Source organism: Carassius gibelio, chromosome B13 (genome assembly GCF_023724105.1).
Source record: "Carassius gibelio isolate Cgi1373 ecotype wild population from Czech Republic chromosome B13, carGib1.2-hapl.c, whole genome shotgun sequence".
In the NCBI taxonomy this organism is placed as follows: domain Eukaryota; kingdom Metazoa; phylum Chordata; class Actinopteri; order Cypriniformes; family Cyprinidae; genus Carassius; species Carassius gibelio.
Window position 1 is genome coordinate 25,128,157 of NC_068408.1, and position 23,414 is coordinate 25,151,570.

Consider the following 23,414-nt stretch of genomic DNA (forward strand, 5'->3'; position numbering starts at 1 on the left):
TGTATCTTGATGTAAAGCTGTTCTGCAGTCCTGACTCTCACCTGTGGCAGCGTCATGAAGACTGTGGAGACACGCGCTCATCTGGGTGAAGACTGCGCTAGCACTGCTCTGACACATGGCATCTGAACACACACCTGCGGCACAAGACTGCACTCATCAGTCTCACACACACACACACACACCCTATCAGCGTCACACACACTCACTGGGCAGGGCTAGCAGAGCCACGTAAGACTTCATCTTCTGGAAGACAGCGGTCAGTTTCTTCATGTCCTTCTGTAACTGCCGGTTCTTGGACGCCAGCGCTGCTGTGCAGAGAGACGCCTCGCAGTCCTCCTCTAGACTACACACACACACACACACACACAAGCTCAAATTCACAACCGATGTCTGAGACTAGAAAAAAAAGACTAAAACTGCACTGCATTAACAAAGAATGCATTTCATCATAGTGTAATGTCAAGACTTGCATTCAAATTGGAAATTGCAAACTCTGAAAACATTCAAATGCAAGCACTGTTAATGAAATCTTTTTGTTTTTTGCTCAGTGCAATTCCACATTCTGTTTCATTAATTTTAATGTGTTATTTAATGCATTTTTACAGTTGCACATTATAATCCATTACACCAGTCTGCTAACCTTATGAATGCGATGAGTTTTTGATGTTTTGAGTTTTTGTTTTGTTCAAAACAGAGACAGCTATCATGTTTAGGTAAGAAACTTTAGGTTACTCACATAATCCTGGTTCTCTGATAACATGAGTGAGGTATCTCACTATGGGAATGAACCGACAAAGCATGACCAATCCTGGAAGCAATCATAAGAGTGATGAGGGAGTCCCGCCTCCCCAATATATACCACTGCATAATGGTGCCCACCTCATTCTCAGCATATCTCTTTCTCGAGCTACTGCAAGGAGGGAAGTGTGGTGAGATACCTCACTCAAGTTATCAGAGCACCAGGGATCGGTATCTCACTATGGGATATAGACAACTGCCATATTGCAGATATGCTGTCCGAAGCAGGCGTGCCAACCAACTCAGTAATGTGTGAAAACAATAACACAAGCCCTCCATGTATTATTCACAGAATAAGATGGAGACATGTGAAATAAAAACAACATCTGAACGAGTGTTTTTTTATTTTGTTTTGGTTTTTTTTACACACTTAGGATGGAATGAGCCAACAAAGGCTCTGTAACATCCAGCCTATAAAACCTGACAAAAGTGTGTGGTGAAGCCCAACTCCGCGTCGCACAAATGTCCTGAATTGAAACTTCCTTAAACAACGCCCACGAGGTGGCTAACCCACAGGCACTATGAGCCTTCAGCTCCTCTGGAAGACTTAGACCCATGCTATTATTACAAAATATAATCGCTTCCACCAGCCAATGGGACAGGCGCCGATGAGAAATAGGTTTACCCTTATGAGAACCAGCCCATGAAACAAATAACTGATTACTCTCTTAATCCCTTCGTCCTGTCCACATAGTGACAACGCACAAACAATGAAGTCGTTCGTCTTCCAATGAGGAAAAAGGGGGGCAGTGAAAAGCCAGTAAATCCACCTGACTACAGGCGAAAGTTGACTTGCTTACCTTAGGCACAAAAGCTGGGTTAGTCTTAAGAGATACTCGCAAGAAATCCACATGAAATACCAAACAAGAGTTATGAACCGACAAAGCATGAAGTTCACTAACTCATTTTGCAGTCATCAGAGCCAATAACAAAGCAACCTTTAGCGAAAGGAGCTTCAAATTGATATTATCTATCGGCTCAAAAGGCGACTGAGTGAGTGCATTAAGGACCATGGACAGATCCCACGGCAGAATCAGTGGCTTTGAAATCCTGTTCAGACATCTCGCACCCCTCATAAACCTGCACACAAGCAGGTGTTGGGCTATAGTACTCCTGTCGATCCCCACATGGCAAGCAGAAATTGCAGCAAGATAAACCTTAACGGTAGAGAAGGCTCTCTCCTTATCTAAAAGTTCTTGCAGAAAACACAACACCTCTGCCACTGAACATTGAAAAGGTACAGTTTGCCTTTGAGCGCACCTTATTTAAAAACATTCCATTTCCTATCAAATGCAGAGCACGTCAAAGCCCCTCTCGCATTCTGAATTGTTGCAATCACCCTCGGAGGCAAACCCATAACCCTTAAGATTCAACCTCTCACGGGCCAGGCCCATAGAGCCACTTTGTCCGGTGCCAGATGAAAAACCTCTGCACTGATGGCGCAGGAGCTGGATTATCTCCGGCAGCCACAACTTCCCTGACCAGTTTGGCGCAATCAGAATTAATGAGTGACCGCACTCTCTTACTATTTTTAGAGTTGGTACAATCAGACTCAGAGGAGGAAACTTGTAAAACAGTACATTTGGCCATGGGTGAGCCAAAGCAACCACACACTTCGGTGCAGAATCTCTTGCCAGAGAAAACAATAGGGAGCAATGGGTATTTTCGTGCAAGGTGAATAGAACTACAGCACACAACCTCTCCCAAAACTGGTTCACTACCTGAGGTGGTTCTACGTACCGAGGATTCCCCCTGGACAGGAGGTCTGCCCCCACATTCATCATTCCCGGGACATGAGTCGATTGTAATGAATGATGCTTCAAATCCCACACAATGATGCCACCACTGTTGTGTTGTCCGATCTGACAAAAACGTGGTGATTCTGTAGGAAATGCACGAAATGTTTATATGCTAGAAACACAGTTCCAGGAAGTTTAAATGTGCGTTGTGTAGCGAGATGGGCCATTTTCCTTTCGCTATTTTGCACTTGCGCACTGCACCCCAACCTGTGAGTGACGCATCCGTCGTTACCACCTTTCTCAGAGAAATAGCTCCCAGCGGAGTCCCTGATTCCAGAAAAACGCGAGCCCTCCAGCAGTGGAGAACGCACAAGCAATGTGACAACATTATCACTTTGTGGTTGAGGTGGCGCTTCGGACATAATCGCTGTGCCACTACCCAGTGCTGAAACTCTCTCATTGTAACAGTCCAAACGGGATGACCATCAGGCCAAGAAGACGTAAACAGTCTGAATTTGACTTTTTTCCCTTTCTGGAAAAGGGAGAGATAACCACGAATTGTCGATGTGCTCCTCTGATAAGAATGCCTGGTACAGGTCTGAGTTCAGCCTGAGACCCAGGTAAATTATTTCTTGTGTGAGCACTAAGCCCAAGCCTTTTAAACGAGACAAACCGATTCATATCTATCTCCGCCTGCCTCCATGATGGAGCAGAGAGAAGGAGATCATCTAAATAAGCGGACACTCTAAGACCCACTATTATCGGCGGTGTTAGAGCTGCCTCGATGCATTTTGTAAAAGTTCGTGGAACCAATGCCAAACAGAACAGAAAAAAATTTGTAGGGTGTTCACTGAATTTTCTGTGCACCGGATAAATGCTTATGTGAAAGTAAGCATCCTTCAGATCTACTGATGTAAACCAGTCTTTAGGACGAATAACATTGTATAATGTTTTTACTGTGAGCATTTTGAACTTGTACTTTCTGAGGTGCTTGTTGAGGTCCTGTAAGTCCAGGATGGGATGGAGACCCCCGCCTCTTTTGGCAAATGACACCCACCTAAAGGATTATAAGGATCACCATACTAATACTGTCTTTGACCCCTTTTGCCTTCAGAACTGCCTTAATTCTATGTGGCATTGATTTAACAAGGTGCTGAAAGTGTTCTTTTAGAAATGTTGGCCCATATTGATAGTATAGCATCTTGCAGTCGACGGAGATTAAGCTCCTGTTCCAACACATCCCAAAGATGCTCTATTGGGTTAATATCTGGTGACTTTGGGGGTCATTTTAGTACAGTGAACTCATTGTCATGTTCAAGAAACCAGTTTGAGCTTCATGACATGGTGCATTATCCTGCTGGAAGTAGCCATCAGAGGATGGGTACATGGTGGTCATAAAGGGATGGACATGGTCAGAAACAATGCTCAGGTAGACCGTGGTGTTTAAACAATGCCCAATTGGCACTAAGGGGCCTAAAGTGTGCAAAGAAACATCCCCCGCACCATTACACCATCACCAGCAGCCTGCACAGTGGTAACAAGGCATGATGGATCCATGTTCTCATTCTTTTTAAGCCAAATTCTGACTCTACCATCTGAATGTCTCAACAGAAATCGAGACTCATCAGACCAGGCAACATTATTCCAGTCTTCAACTGTCCAATTTTGGTGAGCTCGTGCAAACTGTAGCCTCTTTTTGCTATTTGTAGTGGAGATGAGTGGTACCCGGTGGGGTCTTCTGCTGTTGTAGCCCATCCGTCTCAAGGTTGTGTGTGTTGTAGCTTCACAAATGCTTTGCTGCATACCTCGGTTGTAACGAGTGGTTATTTCAGTCAAAGTTGCTCTTCAATCAGCTTGAATCAGTCGGCCCTTTCTCCTCTGACCTAGCATCAACAAGGCATTTTCACCCACAGGACTGCCGTATACTGGATGTTTTTCCCTTTTCACACCATTCTTTGTAAACACTAGAAATGGTTGTGTGTGAAAATCCCAGTAACTGAGCAGATTGTGAAATACTCAGACCAGCCCGTCTGGCACCAACAATCATGCCACGCTCAAAATTGCTTAAATCACCTTTCTTTCCCATTCTGACATTCAGTTTGGAGTTCAGGAGATCGTCTTGACCAGGACCACACCCCTAAATGCACTGAAGCAACTGCCATGTGATTGGTTGATCAGATAATTGCATTAATGAGAAATTGAACAGGTGTTCCTAATAATCCTTTAGGTGATTGTAAAAACCATGGTGGCTGTCCTCCAGCGGCACCACCTGAATTACTCTGCTCAATAGAGGTTATTTCCTCCTCTAAAATCCGAGCGGACTCCCCTTCTGCTGTAGACATTAACAAACTGCAGATGATAAACTTGTTCTACCATGGACATTACCCAAGGGTGTACTGCGCATGCGCGCCAACTCTCTGTGTGAGCAGAGAGCGGACTGCTGTAGCTCTTGCTCACTGAAGACATGGAGGCGCCATCTAGCAGATGGAGCTAGGGGTTGCAGCTCTGATTTGTATGTATTTTTTTGCTTTTTTGTTTATATTTTTATAAAAAATAAAAAGTGTGCCCTTGGCCCACTGCCTGGATGCACAGGGAACATTTTAAATTATTTCAAATAGAAACACTTGAGACTTTCATCCTCTCTCTTGCATAACCCCATGGGTGGAGAGGGGAGAAACAACATGTGGGGCACTGGGTGAAATGGTGTCAACACTCCAACAAGAGAACTTCCGTCCTTTGAACATTTTTCATGAATCACACTGATGCTTAGGCAGGAGGGTAACAAGACTCCAGTCTCATGTAGAGGAGTGCTACAGAGACCCTGTGAGTGGGTTTCTAGGATTCTAGGGTTTCTGTACCCTGACTGACCCTCCCTGTAAGGAGAGGCAAACCCTAGATGCATGGGTTGGGGTGGCCGAGACAAATTTCAAATACTTTCCCATGCAATGACGCAGATCTCTTCCCACAAAGCTGAATCAGGTGACGCAGCATCAGTGTGTCTCCCCATCTCCTCCATGAGCTCAGCTTGGTATGCTGTGAGCCGTGAGGCGGCATTTAGGCTCTGGCAGCCACAGCAGAGGATCTGTAAATTCTTTTAAAAAGACAAGCAGACAACCTCTGTCCTTTTTAGCAGAGAAGGAGAGGAGGAGGATAGGGCTGCCTTTAACAGGAACTCTATGTGAGAAGGGTTTGTCCCTGTACTGCCGCATCTCTGTGACACATGCTGGGATGGCTGGTAGCAGTAGCTTGACTGGGGAAGCACACGATGGCAGCCTCTTATCATAATCCCTCCCTGTACCCTGGCCCTCTTACTGATATAGCCAGTCGATAGACAGTTTAGCAGCCACTCTTCTACACATTTCAATAAGGTCCAGTTCCTCTGGCATGGTGGGGGGACTCACCGATCACACTACGAGGCCTGGAAGAAAGATAGGAGGGAGGATAGCGTCCTCATCATCCTCCTCCAAATCCCCCTCTAAGAGATGGGCAATCATCTCATCATCTTCATCCTTCTCTTTGTCCCCAGCCAAAGGGTGTGATTCAAAGAGGGTATTTCTGGAGATAGCTCGTCCATTAACTCTACCCAGCTGTACTGAGCCCGCAGAGCAACCACATTCATTTCCACGGGAGGCACGGAAAAACTCGGATCTCCTTTATTCATGGCCGTGACTCTTACTCTGCACTCCAAAACCCTTAAAGGGGGGGTGAAATGCTCATTTTCACTCAATATCCTGTTAATCCTGAGTACCTATAGACTAGTACTGCATTCTTCATATCTCCAAAAAGTCTTTAGTTTTATTATATTTATAAGAGAAATTTTTTTTCCGGAAAAACACGAGCGTCTGGAGGCGTGACGTGTGGGCGGAGCTAAAGAATCACGAGCGCCAGTAGGCTTTTCCGTTGAGAGCGTTTGGAAGCTGTGACATTACTGTGAGGAAAAAAAAACATCATCCAAAACAAACCACGGCTAACAGTCAGATTCAGCCGTTTATTAGAATCAGATCCAGAGGCTGAAATTTAACAAGAGCAGCATCAGCAAACGACGTCTCTATGTGGTATGTACTGAAACTGTATATATTTGCTTAGTGGTTTTGGAAAATGACTAAGTTCCACTTTATGTCGTTTTTTTTCTTTAAAGGTGTACAAGGTTTACTTGATGAGCTTACACGCCGATAGCTAAGTTAACAACACAGAGATATTTGAAGCAGTTTTACTCACCGCCTGCGGTTCCAACACACGATCGTGACCCTTTTTCGTTGGGATTGCATCATCCTTAAGAAATAAACGATGTGCAAATCCGTCGTCAAACTGGGCCTTGTTTGTAAAACAAGCATCTTCGAAATGCAGGGAACAAACACAAACACTTGCACAACTCCGTTGATGCTCTGTAAAAATAAACTCCATCCACTGGTCCCTTAATGCTGTTTCTCTTTTGGTAATCTGTGCAGGGTTGTCTTGCCCTGGCAACCAAAAACACACTTCTTTTGTGACATTTGGCGACGCTCTCGCTCTGATCAGTGAAGTCTGTTGTGCTCTCAGTGCTGTGCTATACGGGAGCGTGCGCTCTTCCGGCAGAAGTGCCTCAGGACCCATATAAGGAAATTCCGCTCCATCTAACGTCACACAGAGCCATACTCGAAAAAAACTTTCCCAAACTTGTAACAAACCGGAAGGAGTATTTTTGGAACAGAAATACTCCTTCAAACGTACAACTTAATTTTTGAAACTTTGTCCATGTTTAGCATGGGAATCCAACTCTTTAACAGTGTAAAAATAGCATCCCCCCCCCCCCTTTAACAGGAACTGAGAGCAGTGCGGCCAGCATTCAGGATTAGTGAGTGCAGCCTGAGCAGGTCTAACTCCCAAACACACTATGCACAGAGGGTGAGAGTCTTTAGACGAGAACATCGACCTGAATGCGCACCGACGACAGGGATCTTTCTCTTTCACTGTGCTACTGGATGGGCTCGCAGTCGCCATAATAGAGAAGCAAACACAGAGAGATTAACAAGATCACCACAACATGCCTCTCAATAACAGGTCTTACTGCAAATTATTCCCAGAAAATGCACCGGGAAGGTACCGATCCGTACACCACTTAACCTGAAGAAATAATTAAGAGAAAAAACTGTAACTGCTCAAAGAAAATGAGAACCCGCCTTGACGCGCTGGACCAGTGGTTCCCAACCTTTTTCCTTGGGGCCCCCCCTATGTACATATTTAACAATCCGGGACCCCCCCCCCCCCCCCAATATCTATACATATACATATATATCTATACATACATACATACATATATATATATATATTAGTGCTGGGAAAAAATTAATTGCATCCAAAATAAAAGTTTATGTTTGCATAAAATATATTTGTGTGTGCTGTGTATAATTATTTTGTATATATAAATACACACATATGCGTGTATATATTTCATATTTTTATTTATATATAAAATTATTTATACTTATATATAATATAAATTATTTATATACATGCAAAAAAAATTAATACATGCATATGCGTGTATTTATATACAAAATAATTATACACAGTTCACACACATATATTACGCAAACACACTTTTATTTTGGATGCAATTAATTTTTTTCTCAGCACTAATATATATAACGGTTCACAAAGTTCACGGTTCGGTTCGATACACTTGTGTCACGGTACGGTTTTGATACAGCAAAAATAAAGAAATGCCAGAGAAATTTCCTTGATTTCTTTTTTTTTTTAACTAACATAATAAAGTGTGATATTTTTGAGTAATTCTGGAGCTATAACTGATTATTCTTATGAGCATATAAAACAAAACAGCTTCTTAGAAAAAAAATTAAATTGTAGTAGTTATAAACCAAGGTTTATTTTATTTCAGATCAACATTTGAGGGCAGCAATTGTATTCATGTCAAAATAAAACAGACGTAATGTTACTTGAAGGCATTATAGCCTACTATTCCTGCCAAACTTTCATGGTTGCAGTTAGTGTTACTACAGTAAATCCATGGTGAATGTTGCAGATCTGGACACTGGATAGTTCATTCACGGCACAATGTTTCTTCCTGGTTTCCACGTCCTGTTTGATCCGTTAATAACAGAGAAATGTGAATGTTTCTCTCTAGATCTTGCAGCGATGTTATTACTTCTGTGGCAAATTCAAATGCTTTCTTTACTGGATCTCTTATTAGCGCTGTGTAGTAACAGTGTCGCATGATCACGATCGGCTCGCGCTGCACTGGTCCAAAACTGATAAACGGTCCGTCAACCACACAATAACGAGCAGTTTCGTTCCGCTTGCATTATGTTTGCCATTTGATGTTGGGCACTGTTGTGGTCGCGTCGGCGTCTCTTTTACATTATGAGCGCGCTTGCCACACGCAACGCGCCTACATTTGAAATAACGAAATTGTAATTGAAATTGGCATTGTTAGCATATGATTTTTTTAAAACTTTGAAAAAATATTTTTATATAAAATGATTGGGATGGGATGAATGTCACACTGCAAATCCAAGCAAGTGCAATCTCAGCCATTTTTTTTTTTTTAAGTGCTAATTTGTGATGTAGGTTTCCAGATAAAGCACAATATTACTGTCTAACTGAAGGAGTTCTGATAAGTTGCTGTGAACCCACTATTTCCTAAGAATGTGTTTTATGTCATTATCATAAGAACGGATTGGAGCACTATACTGTTTTATGTAAAGGTGTTTTGTCAATGGTAGCACTGGCTAACGGATCAAGGACTCCTCTCTGTGCCAATCACAACAGGCTTGGCCAGCTGACCAATCAGAGCAGAGTATGCTTATGGAAGGGCGGGGTTTGCTCCCAATTTGCTTGGAACGAATAGTTTGAAAATCATTGGCAAATGACTTCAATGTAATGAGAAAATTACAAATGATTTCTGTCCTCAGATGCATTTAAACCTGTTAGGACACTTTAAAATACCATATGACCTGCTTTTTAAAGGTAGGACAATTTTTTCATACTAAAGAGTGCATTCCTTATGAATAGAGTTAGATTTCAGTTTTAATGTAAAACCCATATTCTCCCGCTGCTCCGATGGCTCAGATGACTGTTCTGTGTTACTGTGACACATGACCACACACACACACACACACACACAGACGGGAGGTAGTTATTAAGGGAAGGTCAGGGCTGCTGCCAAGGGCTGTTTTATAGTATGTTTTTAATTAAAGTGATCGCTCTTAATGTGATTTTGGCAGAGGGGACACCCAACAAAGGGGTAAACTCGTGAAAAACGTGATTGGGCTAGTTTTGAGTAGCAGTCAGCCTTGTTTTGTGAACCTGGCAACCCTGGGGAAAGTATTAAAAGGATTTTTTTTTTAAACTAAAGAACTGAAGTGGGAAAATTACGGTTTGAGGTTGTGTATTCTGGTTTTCCCAGCTCTGTTATATACACGTATGTGTGTATCTGTATGTGTGTGCAGCTGATTGAGCTGCGGTGTGCTTCTGTCGAGGGGAAGCTGTGAGCGCTCGCACCTCTGCAGCTGGTACGGCAGGATCTTCTGCAGGAAGCTGCTGTAGGAGGAGAAGGATCTGGAGAAGTCCTGCAGCTTGACCAGTGTCTCCTGCACACACAGTGAGACTGGAGTCAGTGTGTGTGTGTGTGTGTGTGTGAGAGAGAGAGAGTGTGTGTGTGTGTGAGTGTGTGTTTGAGAGAGAGAGAGAGAGAGAGAGAGAGAGAGAGAGAGAGAGAGAGAGAGTGTGTTAGTGTGTGTTTGAGAGAGAGAGAGAGAGTGTGTGTGTGTGAGTGTGTGTGAGTGTGTGTTTGAGAGAGAGAGAGAGAGTGAGAGAGAGAGTGTGTGTGTGTGTGAGTGTGTGTTTGAGAGAGAGAGAGAGAGAGAGAGAGAGAGAGAGTGTGTGTGTGTGTGTGAGTGTGTGTTTGAGAGAGAGAGAGAGAGAGAGAGAGAGTGTGTGTGTGTGTGAGTGTGTGTTTGAGAGAGAGAGAGAGAGAGAGAGAGAGTGTGTGAGTGTGTGTGTGTGAGAGAGAGTGAGTGAGTGAGTGAGTGAGTGAGTGAGTGAGTGAGTGAGTGTGTGTGTGTGTGTGTGTGTGTGAGTGTGTGTTTGAGAGAGAGAGAGAGAGAGAGAGAGAGAGAGAGAGAGAGAGAGTGAGTGTGTGTGTGTGTGAGTGTGTGTTTGAGAGAGAGAGAGAGAGAGAGAGAGAGAGAGAGAGAGTGAGTGTGTGTTTGAGAGAGAGAGAGAGAGAGAGTGAGTATGTGTGTGTGTGTGAGTGTGTGTGTGTGTGAGTGTGTGTCTCACCAGAGTGGTGATGCCGTCCTCTGTGATGCTGTGATGCAGCTGTAGCAGATCCTCCTCTAGTGGACGCAGGTACGAGGCGTTCTCGTGTAGATACTGAGAGAACTGCACACACACACATGCTCCGCTTACACAAATCAGCAGACTCAACATTACAAGAGCTTTAATTCAGCACTGAAGAATAATCAATACATCCTGCGTGGCTTACAGCTTACAGAGTTACGGCCTGCTATCTTAAAGGGGTCAGACCCAAAGACTAAAGTCTCAAAATCCACAGAGATATTCTTCATCTACCACGCCCCCTAAAACTCAAACACCCCCCACGTCTACATCACTGTGTGGAAATATTTGTATAACGCCACCCAGGTGTTCATGCAAAGAAAGAAGACGTTCCTTTTATTCTCTGCTGCCGCCGGAGCCTTTTTGTGGAGAAGCGGTGTGTTTGGTTGTGAAAGTGGAACTGCTTTGTTCTGCTTCATCATGTCTAGAGCTCACACGTGCTGGTCGCTGAGGAAATACATCTACTTCACACTGTGGATCGCTGGATTGGCTTTCACTGAGTCCAGCTGGGGTCACCTCGCTCAGACCCCGGCCGTTCATTCCAGTTCAAGACCGTATATAATTTCATTATAATCAGTAATTATGTTCCCACTGGATCAGCAACAGGTTTTATTGTTTTTGTCCCATCATGCTGGTGTTCTGACCAGGACACGCCATAACAGTACATGTTGAGGGGTGTAACGTTTGATGTATTCAGCCAATCACAACGCACTGGATAGCTGGCCAATCAGAGCACACCTCGCTTATCAGAACATGAGTTTTGTAAAAATGTATGTTTCAGAAGGCAAGGCATAGAGGAGAAACAATAAAGTACAGTATGTGGAGAATGTTTTGAACCTTAAACCACAAAAACATTTCATTTACACCAAATACACAAAATAATGTTCTTTTCAGCAACATCATATGACCCCTTTAACATTCAGTCCTTAAACCACACCAGCATCTGTTCTCTTATTATTTTAGCTACTAGTATCTACTCCATTAAGTCCTAGAACTTATTCTGAATCTACTGGTCATTTTAAAAAAGTACTTGTTTATTATATAATAGTATGTATTATTGAATACTAGACATGAATTATTAGATAGTAGTTCTCACTCATATTCAGGAACAGTAGGAGTGAGAGCTGTACCTTCAGGTTGACGGGGGAGATGGCCTCGATGGAGGAGTCCAGAGGATAGATGTGGACCCTCTGCTCGGTGTATGAGTGTAGATTCAGCAGAGCCGAGACCAGACTCTGAACAAACCCTAGAGCCTGAGCCGCCACGTCACGCGCCTTCAGCTGCGCACACACACACACACACACACACACGTCTATACTGCACTTCGATAATGTGACCAAAATAGGAATACTGCACATGTTGATTTGTGTTTACTTTGAGTATGACATTAGCCAGATTAAGGTAATCTCTTTACATGGTAGACTGTTCATCACGCTCAAGTCTGAATACTGTTGTGTCTGTGAACGTGACAGACTCCCTCTCACCTGATGCCTTCTGTTGTGCAGAGGAACATTCAGACTGTTGTAGTCACTCAGCTCTGCAGGAAACACAATACTCACAGTGACACACACGACCAAACACTGTGTGAGTGTGTGTGTGTGTGTGTGTGTGAGAGAGAGAGCGAGTGTGTGTATGTGTGTGTGTGTGTGCGAGAGAGAGAGTGTGAGTGTGAGTGTGTGTGTGTGTGTGTGAGAGAGCAAGTGTAACTGTGTGTGTGTGCGTGTGTGTGCGCGAGTGTGTGTGTGCAAGTGTGTGAGTGTGTATGAGTGTATGTGCAAGTGTGTGAGAATGTGTGCGAGCGCGTGGGAGTCTGTGTGTGTGAGAGAGCGAGTGTGTGTGTGTGTGTGTGTGATACTCACGGGTGTCGTTGAAGGGCACTTTCTCTTGGATCACACTGCTGCTGTGCTTTAACTGACTGCTCACTTCACTCTGGTACTTCCTCAGCTGCTGCTGACTGCACACACACACACACACACACACACACACACACACATCAGAAGACATCTGAGTGAGAGGTGACTGCTGATCTTCATCGAGCTGTGCTTGGATCTGCTTTGCACCTCGGTGTATTAAAGGGTCACTAGTGCTATACATTTTTATTCATCTTAGGCCATTTTTATTATATATATTGAAAAAAATAAAAATAAAAAAATACAAACCCAATTCCAAAAAAGTTGGGACACTGTACAAATTGTGAGTAAAAAAGGAATGGAATAATTTACAAATCTCATAAACTTGTATTTTATTCACAATAAAACATAGATAACATATCAAATGTTGAAAGTGAGACATTTTGAAATGTCATGCCAAATATTGGCTCATTTTGGATTTCATGAGAGCTGCACATTCCAATAAAGTTGGGACAGGTAGCAATAAGAGGCCGGAAAAGTTGAATGTACATATAAGGAACAGCTGGAGGACCAATCTGCAACTTATTAGGTCAATTGTGAACATGATTGGGTATAAAAAGAGCCTCTCAGAGTGACAGTGTCTATCAGAAGTCAAGATGGGCAGAGGATCACCAATTCCCCCAATGCTGCGGTGAAAAATAGTGGAACAATCTCTGTGTGTAAGGGTCAAGGGTCAAAACCATACTGGATGCCCGTGATCTTCAGCTCTTAGACCGTACTGCATCACATACAGGAATGATACTGTAATGGAAATCACAACATGGGCTCAGGAATACTTCCAGAAAACATTGTCATGAACACAATCCACCGTGCTATTCACCGTTGCCGGCTAAAACTCTACAGGTCAAAAAAGATATCTAAACATGATCCAGAAGCGCAGGTGTTTTATCTGGAACAAGGCTCATTTAAAATGGACTTTGGCAAAGTGGAAAACTGTTCTGTGGTCGAATCAAAATTAGATTTTTGGAAAACTGGGATGCCGTGTCATCCGGACTAAAGAGGACAAGGACAACCCAAGTTGTTATCGTTGCTCAGTTCAGAAGCATCTCTGATGGTATGGGGTTGCATGAGTGTGTGTGTGGGCAGCTTACACATCTAGAACAATGAGCACCATCAATGCTGAAAGGTGTATCCAAGTTCTAGAACAACATATGCTCCCATCCAGACCTCGTCTCTTTCAGGGAAGACCTTGCATTTTCCAACATGACAATGCCAGACCACATACTGCATCAATTACAACATCATGGCTGTGTAGAAGAAGGATCCGGGCACTGAAATGACCAGCCTGCAGTCCAGATCTTTCACCCATAGAAAACATTTGGTGCATCATAAAGAGGAAGATGTGACAAAGAAGACCTAAGACAGTTGAGCAACTAGAAGCCTGTATCAGACAAGAATGGGACAACATTACTATTCCTAAACTTGAGCAGCTTGTCTCCTCAGTCCCCAGACGTTTACAGACTGTTATAGAGAGAAGAGGGGATGAACACAGGGGTAAACATGGCCTTGTCCCAACTTTTTTGAGATGTGTTGATGCCATGAAATTTAAAATCAAAATTAAAATTATTCATTTTCTCAGTTTAAACATTTGACATGTCATCTATGTTGTATTCTGAATAACACAGAAATGTAAAACTTCCACATCATTGCATTCTGTTTTTATTCACAATTTGTGTGAAAAAAACAGCAAACAAACAAGTTTTTACATTAACATGATAAGGATTCTAAAACTTTTCATAGCAAAAATATGCGAAATAGCTAAGTGAGTTCAGTTCATACGTGTTCTCTACATGCATTAAAAGCAGGACAGTCCAATACAGCACGTCTGACAGTGTGATGGAATATGTTCTTGCATGACCTCTCTGATAAATACTTGATCTAATCTAGGTTTACAAGAGATCACAAATGTCATGTAATTTATTATCTGTAGACTTATTTGATATATAAGGGTTAATAATAGACCTGGTCTCTGAGGGAGGAATCTGATGTGCTTTACTTCCTCTTTTGCAGCGGTTTCCTGAAACCCATCATGGCCTGGTCCTTCAAACCCTCGGTCACTATAGATGTGAAGGACACTGACTTCCTGTGTCTGTATACATCAGGATGACCTAAATACATACTGATAATAGGCTTCTTTAACTTTAAGTGTTTCATTTCAAATGTTCATATTTAAACTCTCTAAATGTGGTTTGATATGAACACCGAAAGGTCGGATGCCTTTGGGGTGCTCTCATGCAAATGAATATATTTGGGGTTAAAGCGGTGTTCTTTTAGTTTGCCAGCTTCGGTGTCTAAACTGTGTCCTGGTGAAGCTGTGACGCTCCCAGAGCAAGCCGTGATGATGTCCTTCATTACACTCACAGTGGGACGGATCAGAATAAAGTGGATCATACTACACAACACAAACACAGGATCATCAGTGGATGTGAAAACTCACCACTCTTCAGTTCGGATTCGACAGTCCTTGGCTTCTCTTTCCAGCGTCTGAGCCTTCACCTGACATCATTGAACACACATTTACACCTCCTCATGGACACACACACGTCATCAATCACATATCAGGAGCACCAGCGTTGGGTTAAAGGTTCTGGTTCAGAAGACACGTCTCGAGACACACTAGATCAGAATGAAAGCCTCCAAAGTGATTTAAGTGTTTTGAGCTCCATCCCTGTCACGATAATAACAAGATCACAATACAGCGCTACTGACGAGCAAACCACAGCAACAGTGATTTCTTTTCTCAGAAGGTTATGCCCTTCTCGTTTCACACTTCATGCATGTGGACTGAATATTAAATAAGTTAGTAATGATAGTGTGTGTCCTGCTGATTTGTACAGCGGCGCGGCAGATCTGCACTTAACAATCCTAGACAGACGGTGAATGAGAGAGAGATCTGACTAGAGTCTGTCCAGCAGACCGAGCCAGGTATATTAGTCAAAATAGACACATAGCTGGTCAGATGAGGCTACTAAAGTGGAGCTCAAAGTTAAAATGATTTCAGCAGCGCGTTTCATTACGTGTCTCTGAATGAATGGATCTGTGTTCTTGAGCGTGTAGTTGAATGACAGTCCGTCTAGGACACGCACAGCTGGAAATATCAACAGTCTCTTGTCCAGTTAGATTAGAACTAACGGTTATACAGCTAGGCTAACGAGGTTTATGTTCTGTTAATGTGGACCGTTATTTTGTCATTCTCTTCTGTTTACTTCACTTCCTGTTTCAACACTATTTGGTTTCAATTTCATTGTTTTCTGAATGTCTTTGTTAGTTATATCGTAACACAAACACATTTTATATATATAACGATATGTGATCGTCATGTGCATCTCGTCAGTGAAGCGGTTCTGAGATCATCTGAAGAGCAGAGAAACTCCACAGAAGATTGAACTGCTTTCATTCACTCAGCGTGACTAATAAACACACAACTTACACATTTAGAGGTCGACCGATATCTAGGGTGATACAGATTATTTAACTGATAGTTTAAAAGGTACACTGAACAAAAACTAAAATAGGGCTAACTTTGGTCATAAGTTTCATTGAACACTATTGGTAACGACAGAAGTTGAGACTGTAGTTGTTTTTGGGAAACGCACCTCTGTTCAGCGCAGCGTCACGTGTGTAAACACACAGCTCGTGCTGTCAGTGATGAACACAGAGCCTTCTGATCCAGCAACACACTCAACCAGGGAAACTATCCCCATGGATCTTTGCAGATAACCGATTGTTCCAGCAGTTTAGAGTTAAAACATGTTATTAAATGTGGTATTTTCACCTGCTTTCATATGGAGCAGCATTTATTACACAGAGCTGTATTCACTGAGAAGATACAGCTGTCAGAATCTCAAACAATTTCTTCAAATTCATGATCGTTTTCATGCTTTTGTTTTGCGTGTCTTGTCTTGAACTACAGCTCCATCTGGAAGCACATGATGGAGATTCACTACTGATCACAGAACCGCTTCACTGACGAGATGATCATCATGAGATTAATCCTGCAGTCCTACTAGTGAACACAATGGGTTTCCAGCATGAGAATGTGTCCCTGACCTCCAGAAGGGCTTTGTCGTTCTGCAGTTTCTCGATGGCGTCGGTGTATTTGCGGTTGAGAGCGTCGACGACGGCCTGATGCTGCTCAGACTCTTTCTCCAGCTGATCTAGCCGCGCTCTCATCTGAGCCTCCTGACGACGGTACTGCTCATCCGCTTCATAAAACTACAGACAGAAGAACACAACACTATCAGCAGCTGAGCTCTGAAGCTTTCTGATCATGTGTTTTTACACTTGCTAACACTACATGACTATCTGCATGATTGTTCTTAGTTATATTGTGTATATGGAGAAAAAGAGAGGACCAAGCACCGAACCCTGAGGTTCCCCGCTGTTTAACTTATGTGATTTATCTCCCTTTTGTCCAGCAGGGTGCAGGTTCCTAACACAGTGACCTAACTACATGTGACAAGTTTCCTGTTGTTGATTTCAGTACGGCTATAAGGTCACGCAAAATTATATTAAAAGTCACATAATGCAGGTTTAACTTTGAATAAAGCACATAATCACCTGAGATTCATATAGTTTAAATGCTGTTGATCCAGCCGCAGCGTCGCAATAATAGAAAAAATAAACGGTTTCTAAAATAAAAACCTGTGTGTCGCCGTCATGGCTAGTTAGGATTAGCATGGAAAAGATCCTTTTTATCACAAGTTGTTAGAACACAGTGTAATCTGAAGCTATTCTGCAGATTCTGACCTAAGAAAGGCAATACAATTGACTCTTTAACCTTGCTGGTCTAAAATTACAGGAATCAAATTGAATTTGACATTATTTAATTGCCATTTCTTTATTAGTTAGTTTGTATACAGTTCAGATCAGATGCACAATTCTGCCTGTTCTAAACCAGACCGAGAGATAAAGCAAGAGCGAGAGATTGTGTGTGTGAAGCTAATTACTTTACAAACAGAGACATCTCCACCTCACTGCTAAGAAATATCATGTAGTTTTTCTGAAACAAAGGTGTTTTATTGTTAAAAGTGTAGGGACAGCATGGACAGTGAGTTTCTGTGTTTGAGAATGTTTCTGTGTGAGTGTGACCGTCTGTGTGATATGTGTTTTGTGATTTCTGAACTGTTGTTTAAATGCTGTTTGAGATGACATTACTGAGTGTCTTAACATGCCAAGAGAGTCCATGCATTCACTGTGTGATGAAGCTCATCTGTTCAAAAACTGTTCAAACACAGTCAGATGTACAGACTCGATCTGCGTCCCAAACACACACACACACACACACACACACACACCTGGATGTGAAGCCGCTCGTTCTCCTGGATCTTCTTCTGCAGGTCTTCATCAAACACGCTCTGTGTCTGCAGGCTGACCTGAGATGGAGAGTCACCTTTATTCTGCACAAACACACACAAACCAACAGTGACTGCTGATGCATGTTAACATCCTCCTGCTCTCACGCGTCAGAGTAAAGCCACGGTCACACTACACTACAAGTGTGCGAACGTCGTTCTGATCCTGCATCGGTCCGGATATGACTTCATGCTCTGCTCTGCATGCTCTGTCTTTTTAAACACTTAAATTCAGCACACAAACAATAATAATACACCTAGATCTAAAAACATACAATCCACTCCACTTTCCTGCAGCGCTGCAGTTTTAGATTTAATATTAATTCAGACAGGTCATGCTGTGACGTATCGATCTGTCGCTGGTCACACGGGGTCACATGATGTGAATTCACAGGCAGAGAGTAACAAGTTTGAACTTTGGAACACAGTGAAATACGAAAGCTTTTTGCACTTGCTTGCATTTCCAGTCTTACGCATTTGAATGTCTATGAATGAAAGTCAATGGAACTAATTGTGTAGCATGACTGTGGCTTTAGAGAGCATCTGATACGGTCCCTGTGTTCTGAAACTAATCCTAATCCTGTGGCCTGACAGAGAATGATCGGATCATTAGAGTCTCTTCAACTCTGACAGAGCTCTACATCTGCGTGTGTGTGTGTGTGTGTGAGAGAGTACTTTGGTCTTCTTGCTCTTGCTCTCAGACAGCAGCAGCTCCTCCTGCAGTCGCTCCACTCGTTTGGTCAGCTGCTGGTTCCTGAAGCTCAGGCTGTCCATCTCCTGCTCCACCTTCCTCAAGCTCTGCTCCTTCTGCTTCAGCTCATCCTGCGCACACACACACACACACGTGAACACACCATTACACCACCACCAGACCTCCAGCGCAGGAGCCAGACGTCACACACACCTTCAGGGAGCAGGAGGCGGTCTGCTCATCCACCACGGCCTTCTTCAGCACCTGGTTCTGAGCTCGGAGCTGATACACACACACACACACACACACACACACACACACACACACAGCACTGCGGTCAGTCACACATATAAAACACTTTACACACTTAATCATTTACATACTCTGAACGTTAGAAGACGAAATGACAAATGATGGGAGACAGTGTTTAAGAACCGGCAGAAGTCACTCTAATCATTAATGTCTGATGATGATGATGAAGAGCTCACCTTTGAGTACTCCTGGGCCAGTTTACTGTATTTACTCTGCAGATCCGTCACGTTCGCCATGATGTGGGCTGTCAGGTGTGTGTGTGTGTGTGTGTGTGTGTGTCGCGAGGATAATATAACGTTATATGCTGCGGGGAGAGTGTTTGATCATCTGTGTGTTTATGAAGATAGAGTCACGTGAGCAGTGACTGACTGCACATCTGCGGCTAAAGCTAATGCTAAGCGGATATCTGCATCAAGCACAGCGGATATTTTACACAGACTTTATCAAAACAGCGTAACGTGTATCATTTATCAGTCTATGAGACCGTATATTATTTTTACAAGTCAAACCTGTTAAAATCGTTCGTTTGTTTCGATCCTTGTATCGTCTCTATAGCCTTCAGACAGAATGACATCAGACACGTCGAAATATCGCGCTGTAAAACACACTTTGGCTGTAAAACGCACAGGTAAACAAATGAAATGACATTAAGATTCACGGATCTCTTGTTTGATATCGCTTTAGAGCGACTCTATCAGCGGAGCGACAGATCACGTGATCACGACAACCGCGACGCCCTTCAAAATAAAAGCCCCATCAAAACATATCACATGAACACCATCCTCAATGATAATAATGCTGATAATAATAATAAAAATAATAATGTTTATAATAACAATAATGCTGCTGCTGATAATAATAATAATAAAAATGTGATGTTTATTGAGCACGTCTGAAGGTTATAATGGGAGAAAAGAGCAGAAACTCCCCGAGTTGTCGCTGTTGCTCAGAGCGCTGTTAATGCGACACGAGCCGAGCGCGCTCACGAGATGCTGAGCAGGCGGTTATCATCAGAGGCTGTGTGCAGCAGGTCCACGCCCCTGCGGTTCCTCGTGTGTCCAGCAGGGGGAGGACACACACACACACACACACACACTGACCGACGGAGAGAAAGGGTGCATGATGATGTTCTGTGAAATTAAATATAAGCATTACATTAACATTACACATTTAATTAATTAATTTACAAAATTATAATACACATATTTGGATCAAATTATTAATGTAATGATACATGATCTACTGTACTGTATTTATGTAGACCGTTTATTAAAAACATGAATAGGATGACTCTTTCATTTGTTGTTCAGTCCTCAGTCAAACTGCTCACTGATAACACAACTGAAGCTGGAGAACTGGAGAAAGAAAGGGTTATTTGGGAATAATCTTTTCCTTTATAGTTACAGTACTTTATGTAAATGACAGGTCCTCAGAGAAATATCTTTAGGATGGACAGATTTGTCCACAAAGGCCAGGACACAGATCATGGAGCACCAGAGAAAGAACTGAGATTGATCTCACAGTGCTTGGGCCAAGTATCTTTTCACATGTTCAGCGTTTTACAACTAAATCAAAAGTGTCTCTTCTATAATAACCACAAAAAAACATTATTTTTAGAGCACTGGTCTCACATACTGGATGAACTATTTGACAATTTAAAACATCATGCAGAGCACAGCTAACACATGAGAAGCAGATCCATCATGAGTTTGATCTGGTCTCTGACTGTTGAACCTAAACTAAAGGTTTCTTAGCTGTAGACCTGAAGACGTCTCTGTGCTGATCATCTCCTAAACCACACACACACCCCTGCGCTCACACCAGCACACACACACACACAGCTGTAATGTTCCTAGGTCCAGAAGCGTAGTTAGGAGATCAGTAAAACAGTCCATGTGATGTCTGTGGCTGAAGCTGAGAATACTAAATGATCACAAAGAACACAAAACCAACCAAACTCCGGCAGCGATATCACCCTGGAGCCCAAGACTGGTCACCCACTGAAGCTGAGCAGGGCTGAGCTGGTCAGTACCTGGATGGAGACCTCCTGGGAACACTAGGTATCTGCTGGAAGAGGTGCTAGTGAGGCCAGCAGGGGGCGCTCACCCTGTGGTCTGTGTGGGTCCTAGCGCCCCAGTGTAGTGATGGGGACACTATACTGTCAACAAGCACCGTCCTTCGGATGAGACGTTAAACCGAGGTCCTGACTCTCTGTGGTATTAAAAATCCCAGGATGTCTTTCGAAAAGAGAAGAGGTGTGACCTCAGCATCCTGGCTAACTTCACCCATTGGCCTCTGACCATCATGGCCTCCTAACAATCCCCATATCTGCTGATTGGCTTCTTCACTCTGTCTCCTCTCCACTGGTGTGTGTGTGTGTGTGTGTGTGTGTGTTCTGGAGCATCATCAGGTGGATGCTGCACACTGGTGGTGGATGAGGAGATACCCCTGACAATGTAAAGCACTTTGAGTGTCTATAAAAGCTCTATATAAATGTAATGAATTATTATTATAACTCTTCTCCTGCTCATCCCGTCTGCTGTGGAGCGAGTGTCGCCTGTGTTCAGATGCTTACGCTGAACACACTTTTGTGTTTGTGCACAGAAAGTATTCTTGTAGCTTCATAGAATGATGATGTCCTAGCTATGTTTCTGGGCCTGGGAACATTACGGTTCCATTACTGTCTACGGAGGGTCAGAGATCTCTCAGACTTCATCAGAAATATCTTAATTAGTTTTCTGAAGATGAATGCAGGTCTTATCACAGCAGATTCTACAGCGGTGATTGAATCTATCGTGTGTTCGGATGAGCTCAGGCTCCAGAGAGTAGAGAGAATGACCGAACACATTATTGAGACGGATCTACCCTCCCTTCAACATTCACACTCGTCACGGATTAACCCAGAATAGGAAATCCAGATCCTTGAAGAAATATATAAGTGTGAGGAACTGAGATTAATGCTACTGCACAATGATTATAGAGCCAGAGACTAATGCAGAACAACAGGAACACAAAGTGAGGAGGCATGATGTAGCATTAAAAAATAGAAGAACTTAAAAATCAACTCAAAATTAGTTTACAATCTTTAGATATTTCATCTAGTTGTCAAAGCCACCTTTCTCATTTTTGAGTACTAAAATAAACAACATAAACCTATATGGTGTTTTAAAAACCTAAATCAACAAAAGCACACAACACAACTGCTCCTAGAGCCGTGTCCGTATACGAGAGACCGCATTAACACTGAAGTATTAACACAATAATCTCACACAGACACTGACTGATCTACAAGCTTTATTGGTTCTCATTAACATCTCAAAATGCATTCACAGAGTTCAGACAACGGGACGCGTTTCATTCAGTTATTAGCATGGCAAACGCTGCTCGCTTTAGCAATCGGTCCAGAGATAAATAGATTTAAATACAATAACTTCTGTTGAGGAAGCTTCATGTAAACGTGTTCATCCAGAGATGATCCTGCAGGGGAGCTCAAATGTTCTGATATCTAGAAAAGTTGCTAAGATAAGAGAGTATGACAGAGAAACTCCAGTCAATCAAGTAAAATCACAGTCATAGGATCTTAAACGTCACAAAAAGCCAATACTGGTACTCTTCAACTTCCTTCATTAAAAAGGAAAGCAGACCTGAAGTGCATTTCATTTTCTGAAGGATCAAAACCACATTTCTCAGACATTAAACATTATATTTAATTTATTCTGCAACCAGTGTTTCACAATCAGTATCAGAGCAACTTGATGAAGATGCAGACATGAGAATGAACCGAAGAGTGAGGAAAACAGACAGAGACAGAGACAGAGATAGAGATAGAGCCGAAGATGATGAGAGGAGATCAGAGCTGGTCCACAATCACTCCGACTTCTTCTTCGCTCCTGGAACCTTGGCCTGAATCCTGGGACACACACACACACACACACACACAGAGTCATACACAGACGTTACTATGACTCCATCACCACTGATAACAGATCATCCTTCAATGTAATCTACAAACAAGCATCTCCTTGCTAGCTACTTGGAATAAATGTCAATTTAATTAAATACTAATTACCAAATCACAGCATCAGAATAACCCACAGCATTATTGTATTTTGAGGTCTGAATTCTGATTCTAGCTTAGGTCTAATTCCAATTTAACACTTGTCAGTTAACAAACATGAGGTTTCAATCAGGGATAAACTCCAGAACGAGTGTCTAGCCCCCCCACTCTAAATAAACCCTCATCAATGAGCTTGACTTACTGGCCCATGCCATC

At 42.8% G+C, this 23,414-nt stretch overlaps 2 protein-coding genes across 6 annotated transcripts in view; both read right to left on the reverse strand.

Moving 5' to 3' along the window:
* Positions 1–19,881, reverse strand: part of ppp1r21 (protein phosphatase 1, regulatory subunit 21) — a 29,788-nt gene extending 9,907 nt beyond the window's left edge. The window contains exons 1-13 of one of the 2 annotated variants that reach the window (XM_052572417.1): positions 19,318–19,881; positions 19,043–19,111; positions 18,814–18,960; positions 18,082–18,159; positions 16,835–16,999; positions 15,222–15,280; positions 12,734–12,828; positions 12,359–12,411; positions 12,005–12,154; positions 10,818–10,919; positions 10,038–10,126; positions 207–343; positions 42–134 (exon numbers count right to left, since the gene is read on the reverse strand). In XM_052572417.1, the coding sequence (XP_052428377.1) occupies positions 42–134; positions 207–343; positions 10,038–10,126; positions 10,818–10,919; positions 12,005–12,154; positions 12,359–12,411; positions 12,734–12,828; positions 15,222–15,280; positions 16,835–16,999; positions 18,082–18,159; positions 18,814–18,960; positions 19,043–19,111; positions 19,318–19,377 (1,297 nt within the window). In that variant the 5' untranslated portion in view covers positions 19,378–19,881. Of the gene's footprint in view, positions 1–41; positions 135–206; positions 344–10,037; positions 10,127–10,817; positions 10,920–12,004; positions 12,155–12,358; positions 12,412–12,733; positions 12,829–15,221; positions 15,281–16,834; positions 17,000–18,081; positions 18,184–18,813; positions 18,961–19,042; positions 19,112–19,317 lie in introns of both variants that reach the window. The other variant, XM_052572416.1, reaches the window with a different exon arrangement.
* Positions 19,882–22,418: 2,537 nt separating this feature from the next.
* rtn4b (reticulon 4b) overlaps positions 22,419–23,414 on the reverse strand; it is a 13,868-nt gene continuing 12,872 nt past the window's right edge. For all 4 annotated transcript variants that reach the window (XM_052572411.1, XM_052572410.1, XM_052572412.1 and 1 more), the window contains 2 exons: positions 23,401–23,414; positions 22,419–23,051 (listed from right to left, as the gene is read on the reverse strand). The exon at positions 23,401–23,414 is cut by the window's right edge and continues 45 nt beyond it. In XM_052572411.1, the coding sequence (XP_052428371.1) occupies positions 23,009–23,051; positions 23,401–23,414 (57 nt within the window). In that variant the 3' untranslated portion in view covers positions 22,419–23,008. The remainder of the gene's footprint in view (positions 23,052–23,400) is intronic.